Genomic DNA, 15,138 nt, shown 5'->3' on the forward strand with positions numbered 1-15,138 from the left:
TGGCTCTCAGAGTCTTGCAATGCCTTATGGGACTTGTAGTTCTGCAACAGCTGGAGGTCCGCTAATTCCATATCCCAGATGTAGAGCATCTCTGAGCTGAGTTGTCCATGATACACTGTCTGTATAAATTGTATTCTTTGTATTGATGGCAGGCATGTACTGGCCATTGGGACTACCAGGAGTTTCCCGGTGGGCCGATGGCTCAGTGGGCCACTCTGATGTAAGGGGGTGGTGATGGGACACTCTGATGTAAGGGGGGTGGTGATGGGACACTCTGACGTAAGGGGGCTGGTGATGGGACACTCTGATGTAAGGGGGTGCTGATGGGACACTCTGATGTAAGGGGGTGCTGATGGGACACTCTGATGTAAGGGGGCTGGTGATGGGACACTCTGATGTAAGGGGGCCGGTCTGGATGACGTCCAGGGCCAAATTTCTGTCCCAGTCCAGCCCTGATTGATGGTTTCTTTTCTCAATGTCCCCATGTTGGATGCAGATGGGAATATATGTAAAATCTGATGCATTTATATCATACTAGACAGTGAAACTATTATTCTCTGAGGTATTGAAAATCTGTTTGTTTTTAGAAATAAAATTAGTTAAAAATTATTCTTTTTTTTATCTATATTTACGCCTAAAAAGTCCATCATTTTCAACACTATTTGCTGTGTTTTCTAGTAAGTGTATATGATGTGATCTCTGCTAATAGGAAGAGAGTTCAAGGCAGACGCAGACCCAGACATTCAGCAGCAACTCTTCGGCAGAAGCCACACGCGGTGTTGGTCATGCGACTTTTACTGCAGGAGGAAAGAGTTTAGAGGATTAAAAAAAAAAAAAAGATGTATTTGACATCTCAATTATTTTAATTACTGAAATGTAAGTGAATGGTACGATTCTACACTTAGGAAAACACAAGTCTTGTAACTAATTTACAATGTATACATTGTTAAATAGCTATTTATCCGTGTCTGTTTTGCTTTTTGAATGCACTTTTGGGTGTCGGAACTTCATTTCCAGAATCTTGCGCTCAATCCAGTGCCTGTGTGCCACAAACACATCAGACTCTACCACAGGGCTCAAGTCCTGCGGTAACGCATGGGAACGGAGTTCCTGCACTTTTTCCACAACAGGAACTCAGTTCCCGTTAGCAGCCGCATCCTTCAAGACTTTGAAGTATGTGAGGTGTGTGGCAGGTGCTACACCAGCAGCCACCGACACAGCGCCCAATAGTACGTGCCGCACACCTGACCATTCAGGCATTGCCAGTAGGGGGCACCATGACAGCTTCCGCTGCGATCTACCTGTCAATCACAGCTAGCTGACATGTGGATCAGGTCCCTGCTGCTAAGAGATTGTATTTAGTCAGACCTCTCGTGATGCTCCTCCCCGCCGGCCCCTCCTGATTTTCTGTCTCCTCATCTCCCCCCTCCCCCCAGTCTCCTGCATACTTGCTCTGTTTGTCCCGCTGAATCCCCCCCTCCTCTATCTTCAGTGCCATATGATGAGAGACCCCAGAGGAGGAGCACAGCTATTCTGCTCACAGGACATGCAGGGAGAGAGGTGAGCTGAGGAAGGAACATCAGTTTGGGGTGGTAAGCTGGGCACAATACCTGGCAAAGTTTAATGCCAGGAGGGAAGTTTATGTGGAAATATGTGAAGGGTTGGAATAGCAGCGAGTGTGTGTTGGAGCCCCTGCAGAGTTTGCAGCCCCCCCAAGCTAACATACATCTCCTAAGCAGGAACACATCACTATCTCCCCAACATTCTGTCCAGATAATGTGTACTTCATTTATGACCTTCCCGTTTAACCCTGTGTTATCCAAACTCTGTTCAATGAAAAGTGTAAACTCACCACATAAACACTCTATATACAAAATAACATCCCCCAATAAAGATCAGAACATGATGTTCACATTTGTATGGAAGCACAATGGAATGAATGCTGATTATTCAGAGAATTACCGTATTTATGTTTATTGAGGATTGTTTTTTTTTTATGTACTAACAGTTAAGCTTCATACACACAATACGAAAATTGGATGAAAAATATCATTTTTGAAGCGTTCGTGCATATGAGCGTATCATTTTTTTTTTTTTTTGGGTGGGGGAGGGGATCTTGGGTGGGAGTTCCCACACTTTTTTCCCCAGGACTTGACCCCTGCTGTCCCACGTACTATGACCGCAAAGCAACACAGTGGTGGAATCTGAATGTAATCTCCAGCGCACGGACTTTGCACCTTAAATATAGTCCACAGTGGTGGATCTTTAGTGTACGTTCAGACTCATCGAAGACCTAGAATGGTTTGGTTTTTTTTGATCCGGTCTCTTTGGCACACATCCAGTTTTGGTAGCTCCAAGCTACTAGTTAAATGTCACCACAGTCTTTCCACCTCAGCGTTAGAAGGCCTTCCTCGACTATCTCATGAAAGAACGTCGACCTGATTGGAAGTAGCATTCGATCTGCTCCAGCGTCCGCCCTTTGGTTTCCGGCACAACAAAGTAGGTGAAGATGAGGCAGCAAATACAGATGAAGGTGAAGAAGTAGAAAGGGGTCTCCAGCTCGAAGGCGCTCTGAAAAGATAAAGAAATTTGTTCAACTTTTATATGTGAGATGAGAGGAAATCCGCCATCTTTTAAATTGGGGTCTCTCAACTTATTAACCACTCGCCTACCAGGCAATTACACCCCCCTTCCTGGCCAAGCCTTTTATTCAACTTTTGGCACTGTCGCACTTTGAATGACAATTGTGCGGTCGTGCTACACTCTACGCAAACACATTTTTTAAATCATTTTCTTCACACAAATAGAACTTTCTTTTGGTGGTATTTAATCACTGCTGTTTTTTTTTTATTTTTTACAAAAAAAAAAGACCAAAAACTTTAGAAAAAAATTTTTTTTTTACTTTTTTTCTGTCAGTAAATTTTGTAACTAAGTAATTTTTCGCCTTCACTGATGATGCGCTGATTTTTCGCCTTCACTGATGTGAACTGATAGGCTGAACTGGTGGGCATTAATGAGGTGGCACTGATGGGGAGGCACTAATATGCCGCACTTATGGGCACCGAGAGGTGGCACTGATGGTCACTGATAGGCGGCACTGGTGGGCACTAATAGGGGGTATGGATATGCGGCATTGATGGGTGCCACTGATGGGCATTAACAGCAGTGATGGGCAGCACTGATAGGAGGCACTGATTGCCAGCACTGACTTGCATCGCTAATGAGCACTGATTGGTGGCACTTGTGGGCAGTGGTTGGCACTGATTGCTGCCACTGATAGCTGGCATTGGTGGGCAATGGTGGGCACTGATTGGTGACACTGTATTGCACTATTGTAATCAGGGCACTGATAATCAGTGCCCTGATTACATTCCTACATGTCCCCCTGTGGGGAGAAGCTGCTGATCCACTCTCCTCTCCTCGCATTCTGTCAGTGTGAGGCGAGGAGAGATGAATACCAGCACTTCCTTGTTTACATGTGACCGGCTCTGATTGGACACAGCCAATCACATGGTTAAAGAGCCGCATTTGCTGTTCTGGGACGCCGTTATATGAAGGTGGGCGGGTGGCAAGCAGTTAAACATAGAGCCAGTTTATTGTCCTTTAGGCTTTATGGGGGCTGGACTGTAGCCAGTGGGAGTAGAAAATATCCTGGCATCAGTGGGAGTAAATCGTTTCCCGTCATTGGTTTTAATAGGAGGAATAGTGCCCCCAATGATGGTGTCAGTGGGAGGAATGGTCACCCATCATTGGTCTTAGTAGGAGGCATACCCAGTTGGCTTGGACAACTCAACTGAATTTCTGGTCATTATAGTACTTTAATACAACATCCTACATGAATTGGCCAACATATTACAACAGCATAGTGCCCCAATAATGATGTCCATGGGAGAAGAGTGCTCCATTAATGGTGTCAGTGGGAGGAATGGTGCCTCAACATTGATGTCAGTTGGAGGAACAGTGTCCCAACGGCTGGATAGAAGCAAGCAATGGGCTACATCTGGCCCCCCGGGCCGCAGTTTGGACACCACTAGTTTAGAAGAATGGTAACGATTATAATCTTTATGTAAATTATAGCACCTTTATCATATAACAATATAGAAAGACAATGATCGTGCTTACCACGACAGGGAGGAATGCCTCAGTAAGAACAAAGCCGGTGATCCAGCTGACCACCACACATAGACCAGATGCCACTCCGCGAGCTTTTAGCGGCAGAATCTCAGACATCAGGAGCCAGGTGATTGGACCCCAGCCAAAGGCATAACCTGAAGAGGAGACAGAGAGCAATCAGTTCTATACTATAACAGAACCAGCACAGATACTAGGAATTATGTCTGGCATACAGAACAAGAGAAGTGCTACTGTGCCGCGTCCACACATTCAAAATAAGAACCAATACAGAAAACGATACAAGAGAAATAGTACCTAGCAGAATTCATACATACAGAATAATAATAATAATAATAATAATAAATGAAAACCAGAATACAAAACCTGAAAAGTGCTGCTGTTCATACATACAGAATACGAGCCTAAGAATTTCACCCGGCATACAGAACAAGAGAAGTGGTACTGTGCAGCAGTAAATGGATTCATATCACAGTATGGTGAATATTAAATCGTCACAAAAACACAGACTATGAATGCTTTCTATGCAACGCACATGACATAATGAATGATGCTGTATTTACACCTACCTAAAATATACAACATGATGCATATAAGGGGGATAACAGTCAGATAGTTTGGTTCTACGTGAGGCCCAGGCCCAATCAGTGTCGTATTGAAGGTTGTGGAATTGTGTTTTGCGTCGACTGTGAAATGAACATAGAGGCCCATTGCCAGGGAGGCGACCATCATCAAAGAGCCTAAAGGATATAAAAGGAGAGTGGTGAAGGTCATCTATTATGTGGAAAACATTTGTAACTGTAAGCCCTTGTACACACGGTCGGAGATTCCGACGGAATGTGTCCGATCGGACCGTTTTGTCAGATATTCCGACTGTGTGTGGTCTGCATCGGACTGTTTCCGTCAGAGTATCCGACGGACCAAGTTTTCCAACTTGCTGGTAAAATTTTCAGACAAAATGCTCCGATCGGACATACTCCGATCATGTGTAGAGAATTCCGATCGGACAAAGTGCCACGCATGCTCAGATCAAATTCCTACATCAAAGCTACTAGCCTGAACGTAGTCCCATCATAACGAAATAACATCATCACGTTCTGAACGATCGGATTTTCCAACAACTTAGTCCGACCGTGTGTATGCAACAGTTTCGGACAAAATCTGACGGATTTGGTTGTCGGAATGTCCGACCGTGTGTACAAGGGCTAACACCTTTACATGGCTTGACATGTTTATTTCTGTGGTTACAACTGTTGATTGAGAGCATTCAGCTGTTACATATGGTGACAATCTCTTTTTCTCTTTTTGTCTTATGCCGCGTACACACGATCGGAATTCTCATCGGAAAAAGCTCTGATGGTTTTCCCAACGGAATTCCGACGGAATTCGGCTCAAGCTGTCTTGCCTACACACGGTCACATCAAATTCCGATCGTTTATAACGCGGTGACGTACAACATGTACGACGTGACTAGAAAAAGGAAGTTCAATAGCCAGTAGCCAATAGCTTCCGTCTCGTAGTTGAATCTGAGCATACGTGATTTTTGGCGTGTTGGAATTGCATACACGCGATCGGAATTACCGATAGAAAGTTCTTCCGTCGGGAAAATTGAGAACATGCTATAAATTTTTGGCTGGCGGAAATTTGGACAGCTAAATTCCGATGGAGCGTACACACGGTCGCATTTTCCGATGAAAAGCTCTTATCGGTCTTTTTCTGGCCGGAATTCCGATCGTGTGTACGCGGCATTAGAAGTGAAATTTTTTTTTTAGCTTTTGCTCACATTTATTGGAAAACTTCTCTGTAGGTGAACTGGCACTTTTGGTGCTTATCACTGACAATGGCACCCACTGGTAATCCTGAACCTGCAGTTTGCTCTGCATGACCGATTATCTGCTATGGATTTTTTCGCATTGGGTGAACCAATAAAATTTGTACCTAGTACCAATCCACTTCCAGATAACATTGCTCCATAATGCACACTGGCTTAACAATCGCTGCTTCTACAGGAGTTTTGTGTTCTGCCTGTAGAAGCAGCTAATGTTATCCTATGTGTCCATGCACATTAGGGAAATTAGAGGTATATTTTGAGCTTAATGTTTAGAGGAAGGAAAAAAAAAACTTCTGGTTTGCGTTTAAGACTGGAGCTTTCTGGCAGAAAAAAAAAACTAAAAAAATCTCCTAAACCCGCCTAAACTCTGGAAAAAAACACTGTATGTGAGCCTTTTTTTTCTGGCAAGGGAACTGGAGTTTTTTTTTAAGCCCAGTGTGCATGGAGCCTAATTAAGCATGGTTTCAATAAACGACATGGCAAATAGCATTTATAGCAATTATTGAGAAGAGCTCTCCTAGCCCTTGTACACACGGTCGGACATTCCGACGGAAAATGTCCGATCGGACCGTGTTGTTGGATAATCCGACCGTGTGTGGGCTCCATCGGACTGTTTCCGTCGGAAGATCCGACCGACAAAGTTTTAGAGCTGGCCTATAAAATTTTCCGACAACATGATCCGATCGTGGAGAATTCCGATCGGACAAAGTGCCACGCATGCTCAGATCAAATTCCTAGACCAAAGCTATTGGCTACTAGCCTGAACGTAGTCCCGTCGTAACGAAAATTGCATCACCACGTTCTGAACGATCTGATTTTCCGACAACTTTGTTTGACCGTGTGTATGCAACACACGTTTCGGACAAAATCCGTCAGATAAAATCTGACGGATTTTGTTGTCGGAATGTCCGACCTGTGTGTACAAGGGCTTATAGGCTTGTGCAATTCGTTTCGCAACGAATCGAAATTCGGTCGAATTTTGCATCTTTCGGGCATTCGGATGCATCCGTATTGTCCGAATAAAAAAATAACGAATTACAACGAATATGAAAGAAATATAACGAATGAATTCGAATGAATTCGACATGATTCGGTAATTCTTTAAATATCTAATGAAACAAAAGGTCAGCTCAAAGTAAATCTTATAGTCCAATCAGCTAATTAATTTTGTGCCGGGCGTTGGATTACTGGCAAAAGTGCATTCCTGAGAACTGAGTGAGAAGGGTGTTGTATTGTATTTGAGCTGAAGTACTAAATGATTTCAACATGATTCGATTCGGGGTCACTTGGTGCTAGAAACTCCAATTGTTTGCACACCAAATTTGGGGTTTCTAGCTATAAGTGACCCCGAGATATGTGGCCCCAAAATCGGGTCGCAAAATGTCATTCTCTGCTGCAGAAAAGTGCTTGACATTTTGTGACCCGAATTTGGGGCCACGTATCTCGGGGTCACTTGGTGCTAGAAACTCTAAATTTGGTATGCAAACACAATAGTACTAGCACTACAACATATCGAAATTTGGAGTTTCTAGCAACAAGTGACCCTGAGATACAGTCTAAAGTCGGGTCACAAAATATTTTGAATGCGGTTGAAATAATTTCGAATGATGTTGAAATCATTTTGAATGCGGTTGAAATAATAAATCTTATAGTCCAATCAGCTAATTAATTTTGTGCCGAAGGTTGGATTACTGGCAAAGTGCATTCCTGAGAAGTGAGTGAGAAGGGTGTTGTATTGTATTTGACCTGAGGAGAAGAGACGTTGTCATTGTGGGTGTTAAAAGATTCAATAAACAAACGACTTTCTAAACTACGAATCATTATCACGAATGTCTATACATACATAAATAGCGAATTTCAAAGAATACGAACGAATGAATTCGACACTCTACGAATAATAACGAATTATCCGAAAACTTATTAACGTAACATAACGAATATATAACAGAACGAAATGATGTATTTTACGAATGACAACGAACCGAAACTAAAACGAAATTTTCTGTTGTGCACAAGTCTACTCTCTTATTGCCCTATCCATTAGAAGACATTCAGGAGTGGTGAATAGCAGACTTGCTGGCGCAATCTGGAACTGGCAGAAAAACTGCGAAGGGGTTATACTGTTGGAGTAAATTGGAAATTTGTAGCAAACATTCACTATATATTTGGTGAGTCAGTTCACTTATCACTAATGCTTGTCCAGCACAATCTGTCACATCGCATGCAAATGATTGTGCCAGACATGAGAAACATTAGATTGAGGTCAGAAGATCAGAATCGCACGTGGTGTGGAATGATATTGATATGGCTCCAGCCAAGAATACACATTGATTGCCTGTGCTTCAATATTATCGCTGATGAATAAAAGCTGCGGAGAAAATGTATTTCTTCCAACTGAATATTCAGCTGACAAAAGAAAAAAACAACAAGACGCTACACACAAACCTGAGTTAACTACAAATTTGTTGAGCAGTAATGCTCCTGAAAAATGACGAGCATATAGAACCCCTAATAACCCTGTGACCTCCTAAAATTCCCACCTAAAAAAACCCTTATGACCCCACCCTGACTGGGCCATAATGCCAATGCCATAAAGCATGTGCTACCTGCTGACAGTGCCACCCATGCTGCAAATGCCATATTGTGCTGCAGACAGTGCCACCCATGCAGCCAATTTCATAATGCCATTGGCAGCATGGGTGGCACTGTCTCTGCAAGCAGCAAATGTGTTAACGTCATGGGTGGCACTGTCTGCAGCACATTATGGCATTGGTGGCATAGGTGGCACTGTCTCTGCAGGCAGCCCATAACGCATGTGCTACCCATGCCATTAATGCCATAATGTCTACAGGTAGCACATGTTTTATGGGCCATAACGCATGTGCTGCCTGCAGAGACAGTGCCAACCATGACACTGATCTCGTAATGTGCTTCAGACAGTGCCACCTGTGCCGCCAATGCCGTAATGTGCTGCAGACGGTGCCACCCATGCTGCCAATGGCATTATGGAGGGGCCAGGGGTGGGGCTAAAGGAGGGACCAGGGGCGGGGCCAAGGGTGGAGCCAAAGGGGGCCCCGTCAGGTAGGCTGTATGGGGCCCCATGATTTCTATCAGCGGCCCTGTGCAGTCCCCTTAGGGAGCTGAGCCCAACCTCGCCTAAGCAGAGCCTCCAGAAAAAACACAGATGTAAGGGCCCTAAACCACCCAACCAAGGATCAGTTTAGCAGCCAAATCGGCTGCGATTGCCCCTTGCTCCACTGGGCGCAGTGCTTCATTCGCCCATTGTGGCTTTAAGGTGGAGTACCGCACACCCAGTAGGAACGAGGGCAACTCGTGGTCCTTGGGTGATTTAGGGCCCTTATATCTGTGTTTTTTGGGGGGTATCGCTGTTTAGGGGAGGGTGGGCTCAACTCCCTACGGGGACTGCATTCCCCATTGCTCGTTATTCCATTGTTATTGGGTCTGGGTCATATGGGGGTTTTAGGTGAGAATTTTACGAGGTCATTGGGTTATTAGGGGTTCTATATGCTTGTATTTTTTCAGGAGCTTTAGTGATAAATTTGAAGTTAACTCAGGTTGCTGTTTGTAGATATTATATTTAGACAACACCCCCATTATTTATAGGGTGAATACTACATTTTTCTACTAGTGGGAGTCACATTTTTCTCTATTTTTGTATATTGAATATTCAGCTGGCCAGAGGACACTGCATAGTCATCCTGTGTATACAGACATACAGTACATTTGTATCCTGAATTGACTGTATTGTCAAAACAGACAATTATTACCTCTTAAGTCTGTAGTCTGATGTTTTTTTATCAACCAGCGGGCTGAATGAAAAAACTGACCAAATTCCCCCATCCACACATTTGAACTGGATGGGAAAATACTCCCTGCTGCGTCGTTGTATTCTAAGCCCTTGTACACATGGGTCGGACATTCGGACAACCAAATCCGTTGGATTTTGTCCGACGGATTTTGTCCGAAACTGTTGCATACACACGGTCAGACAAAGTTGTCGGAAAATCCGATTGTACATAACGTGATGACGTTATTTCGTTACGACGGGACTACGTTCAGGCTAGTAGCCAATAGCTTTGGTCTAGGAATTTGTTCTGAGCATGCGTGGCACTTTGTCCGTCGAAGTAGACTACACATGATCGGAGTATGTCCGATCGGATCATGTTGTTGGAAAATTTTATAAACAAGTTGGAAAACTTAGTCTGTCGGATATTCTGACGGAAACAGTCCGATGGAGACCACACACAGTCGGATTATCCAACAATACGGTCCGATCAGACACATCAAGTCGGAATCTCCGACCGTGTGTACAAGGGCTAAGAGGGAACCTTCCCCACCATCTGAATACACAGATTAGTGCTGTGGGCTATAACCTACAGTGCTGATCAAGAGGACATTTTCCAGCAGGACAGTTGTACAGAATTCGATCAGTAGATGGATTTTTGTAAAGCCACAATGCCCATACATGGATTAAAATTTGGCCAGTCCCTACTGAACTGGCTGAATTTCGATTGATCGAAGTCTTTTTTTTCTTTATCGGTATGTAATAGGGTTCTTTCACATGGGGCGGACTCTGCGATCCGCTTGCCCAGCAGGGAATCTGTCCGCTGATCCCAGCTGAGCAGGCAGGTGACAAGTCAATGCCCGCTTTGCTTATGCAGTGTGGATACATCCCGTTCTCCTCTAAGGGTGGTCAGATGTAAACAGACCATCTGTCCATATACAACCAGCTGCCATCCGATCCGCTGGACGTAAGGGGACCGGATCCCCATCCGTTTTTAGCAAATCCAATTGAATATAGACAGTTGTAAACAAACACATGTCCATGTCAGGGCCAGATTAAGAGCATCATGGTCCTGGTGCTGAGGATTTTGGAGGGCCGCTTTTATGGTTAATAAATAAAATTAAAACGCAAACAAATTTTTATTTACTCAAATTAGGTATTTTTAACAAACTGCTCATTCACACTATGTGCAAGAGAACCTGTGCGAATGAGCCAAATTTTCTGTATATTTTTTTTTACATTTTGAATATTTTTTTTTATTATTATTATTATTATTGCAATCTTTTATTGTTTACATTCTTATATTTGTTTTTTCATGTTTTTTTTTACAATTTAAATTTTTTATTATTTTTTTCCAGTGGACGGCAGTGGATGGTATAAATAGTGCAGTGGACGGTGTCAGCATTTTTTTTTTTTTTTATTTCATTTTTTTATAATTTATTTTTTACAATTTTTTTTTCAAAATGCACTTGGGGCTGGGTTTTTGGCAGTGGACAGCATCAGTAGGGCAATGGCGGTGCCCAAATGGTCAGTCCAACCCTGCCGGGCCTTTATTAAAGGTGGGGGCTTGGAGCTGCAGCTCCAATAGCCCCTACGTTAATCTGGCCCTGGTCCATGTACACCTGCCGCTCCATAGAGGAGAATCGAGGATCCGATCCGATCAGACCCGACTGGCACATTCGTGTGAATGGGGGCCTTAGGTTTTGGTAATAATGATTGAGATAACCTGCAGTGAATTACTACAGAAAGTGAATTGCACACTGAAATACCCCCCCCCCCCCCTTTTTAGGATTGCTTCCTAAAACAATGCACCTAGTTCTGATTTGCTACACCTTCTGTACCCCCAATCAAACACTTACCAGAGATAAAGAGCAGAATTTTCCTTCCAGCTTTATCCATAACAATGGCAGCAACCAGGACTGACAGCAGTCTTACCAGTCCAACAAGTGCAGCATCATATTTTCCTGGCTAAAGAAGAGAGAAAGAGAAACGTATCAGTCAAGCAACCCCAAATACTGCGTGACAAGATATCTGGGTAATATAAGGGATCACAGAATAGCTGAGTTGGAAAATATACAAGATATGGAAAAAGGTTTTTAGTGTAAAAATTAGATTTTTAAATACTCCTCATTAACAATACTGTAAGTGTAAAATGAATGAACAACTAATACTGTAACTATAGTAAGGGAAGAGTAGAAAGGAACAAAAAAAGAGATTATTAGAATATTGTTTTGGGAAAATATAAAATGTATGTTAGCTGTGTGACATATTGAAGAAAAAAATTGAATTAAAAAAATCAATACATTTATTGAAATTCCTGATGACAAAGATTTGATGCAGTGGGTATAACAGAAACCTGGCTTGAATAAAGTCATGACTAAATAATGATTTTGGAATGGATAAAGAAAGTCAAAAAATGTTGACTTGGTTTGTTTGTAAAATGTTTAATAACACTGAATTACCTTCTTTCTTGCACTGCATGAAAACTTTTTTTTTTTTTTTATAATACTGAATTATTTTAAGATTTTAATCCAGGAACTGAAACCTACTTTTTAGAGTCAGAAATTGTCCCCTCGTAACTACCTGATAATATTGCTCAAAGTTTTGTTTTGCTTTGTTTGCAATAAAACTACTGGAGGCTACAGACCAGGGATATGCAATTAGCGGACCTCCACCTGTTGCAGAACTACAAGTCCCATGAGGCATAGCAAGACTCTGACAGCCACAAGTATGACACCCAGAGGCAGAGGCATGATGGGACTTGTAGTTTTGCAACAGCTGGAGGTCCGCTAATTGCATATCCCTGCTATAGATGGCTATTTAACACTTTTTTTTTTTTTTTTATCACTTACTACTTATTTCATTTCATTATGTATACACTCACTTATTTGTAATACGCTTTTCATCACCTAGTCACTTTTTGATAGGTGTTTAAGCCCAGGTGGACAGTGTTGTTTTTTGCAACCCCCCTTACTTCACACACATTTTATAACACATTATTTTTATTTATTTTTTTCATTTAAAACGTCATCATTCATCATAGCTTTTATCATCCAATTTTTATTTTATTTTACTTCACTATATTTATTTACTCTTTTAGATTCTGATCTGTGGCCCATATGTGCATACCTCATACTCTAGCATTGTGATGTGGCTGTTTCGCTTCTCCCGTTGGCCGCTGTTTCCCACTGCCCCTTCTCCATTCCTCCATATTCCTTGGAGAGCTATGGCTTAGGGTGAGGGGGATGTGTCCCCGCCTCAACCCCCGGGGGAGACGGCTCATTCAGTGCCACCATCCTATTCCCTTTTTGGGTCTGTTGGGTTACTTATCTGAACGTGGCCAAAGGTAATGCATTCACATTTAACACCTGCTCTCTTTTTGAAAGCAATGATTTTTTCATTTGAGACTGTGACCGACCTATTTACTCATTTATTTCATCTCTTTATTTAGCGATTTTTGATGCATCCCACTCCTGATGATTGGCTGAAATCGGCATGAAACGCGTAGAGTCCATACTCAGGGGTGTCAAGTCAAGTTTGCTGCAATCATGAATTTCTTTTATTCATTTATAGTTATATTTATTAGGATAACCATGTTCACCTGCTCTGTATATCCATTACATTTTTTAATTGTGATTGCTTGTACCAATTATGTCTATCCATTTTATACATTAAATATGTCAACATGATTATTACTACAATTAATTATGCTTCTTGTTGCATGACCCATGTATTATATATTATGATACATTATATATACCTACTATTTAGTATCTGTATTTAATTTATTGGATTGATTAGCAACTTTTTATGGGTATACAGATTTTCCCCGCAGGGACACTGACAATGAATTTTAGGTATCCTAGACCAGGGGTCATCAACCCCCGGTCCGCGGCCCACTACCGGGCCGTAGCGTCTTTGCAGCTGGGCCGTGGCAGACTCTAAGACACCGATGGATTGAGAGGAAAGCGGGCGGGTGAATAAGAGCAGCGGGCTGGCGAGCAGAGATGACATCTCTCTCCGCCCGCCTAGCATCCCCGCTCTCCGCTCTTCCGCCCTCACAACGTGCGGAATGACGGTGGTGCGGCGGGGAGCAGAGAGATGACATCATCTCTCCCTGCCCGCCTAGCATCACCAGTCTTCCGCCCTCACAGCATACAGAATGTCGGAGGTGCAGCGGGGAGCAGAGAGATGACATCATCTCTCACTGCTCTCCCCGCATCTCTGCTCTCCTGCCCTCATATAACAAAGACCACTGAACCAGTGTCACCAATGCAGTGACAATCCTCATCTGGTGGCACTGGCGGGTGATGTGGCAAGTGGCATTCCTCAACTGGTGACAGGCAGGTGATGTGGCAAGTGGCATTCCTCAACTGATGGCAGGCAGCGTGGCAAGTGGCATTCCTCAACTGGTGGCAGGCAGCGTGGCAAGTGGCATTCCTCAACTGGTGGCAGGCAGCGCGGCAAGTGGCATTCCTCATCTAGTGGCACAGGCAGGTGATGTGGCAAGTGGCATTCCTCAACTGGTGACAGGCAGGTGATGTGGCATTCCTCAATTAGTGGCAGGCAGCGTGGCAAGTGGCGTTCCTCAACTGGTGGCAGGCAGCGTGGCAAGTGGCATTCCTCATCTGGTGGCAGGCAAGCGTGGCAAGTGGCATCCTCATCTGATGGCACAGGCAAGTGACGTGGCAAGTGGCATTCCTCATCTGGTCGCACAGGCAGGTGGTGTGACAAATGGCATTCCTCAACTGGTGGCAGGCAGCGTGGTAAGTGGCATTCCTCAACTGGTGGCAGGGCAGCATGGCAAGTGGCATTCCTCAACTGGTGGCAGGCAGCGTGACAAGTGGCTTTTCTCATCTGGTGGCAGGCGACTTGGAAAGTGACACACTCAGGGCTCCCACTCATTCTGCATTATGGTGAGTTGAACTATTTCATTTATATTACAATGTAATATAAGAAATAATGCACTTTAATCATTCTGACACCATACCAACCATGGTGGCGGGATGACTGAAGTACCAACAGCCGAACACCAGCTATTGCCCGATAAATTGCCGGCAAAATTCGCTTACCCCCCCCCCCCCCCCCCACGTGTGTGCGTACATCACCCCCAGTCCCTCGCCGGGCCTTGGCACAATTTTCTTCCACGCAGCCGGTCCCCGGGGCCAAAAAGGTTGGGGACCACTGTCCTAGACCATTTCAAACACATGTCCATGCCTCATTTAAAGTCCCACAATCCACTTTTTTCATTCCCTGCTATAAAGATGGTTGAAGTTCGTAGTCAAGATTGTTTATTTCAAATTTGTAACTACATAATTATGTAGCTGACAGAATTATCTCTGTAGATATGGTTTATTATTGTGCTGTCACA

General features: G+C 43.6%; 1 protein-coding gene across 1 annotated transcript in view; it reads right to left on the minus strand.

The window, feature by feature from the left end:
* Positions 1 to 1,958: 1,958 nt before the first annotated feature.
* SLC2A6 (solute carrier family 2 member 6) overlaps positions 1,959 to 15,138 on the minus strand; it is a 45,343-nt gene continuing 32,163 nt past the window's right edge. Inside the window, exons 7-10 of the mRNA XM_077468171.1 lie at positions 11,627 to 11,735; positions 4,701 to 4,871; positions 4,123 to 4,268; positions 1,959 to 2,571 (exon numbers count right to left, since the gene is read on the minus strand). Coding sequence (XP_077324297.1) covers positions 2,416 to 2,571; positions 4,123 to 4,268; positions 4,701 to 4,871; positions 11,627 to 11,735 — 582 coding nt within the window. The 3' untranslated portion in view covers positions 1,959 to 2,415. The remainder of the gene's footprint in view (positions 2,572 to 4,122; positions 4,269 to 4,700; positions 4,872 to 11,626; positions 11,736 to 15,138) is intronic.

This window comes from Lithobates pipiens, unplaced genomic scaffold (genome assembly GCF_037356315.1).
Source record: "Lithobates pipiens isolate NorthernLeopardFrog02 unplaced genomic scaffold, aLitPip1_a1.2 Scaffold_11, whole genome shotgun sequence".
In the NCBI taxonomy this organism is placed as follows: domain Eukaryota; kingdom Metazoa; phylum Chordata; class Amphibia; order Anura; family Ranidae; genus Lithobates; species Lithobates pipiens.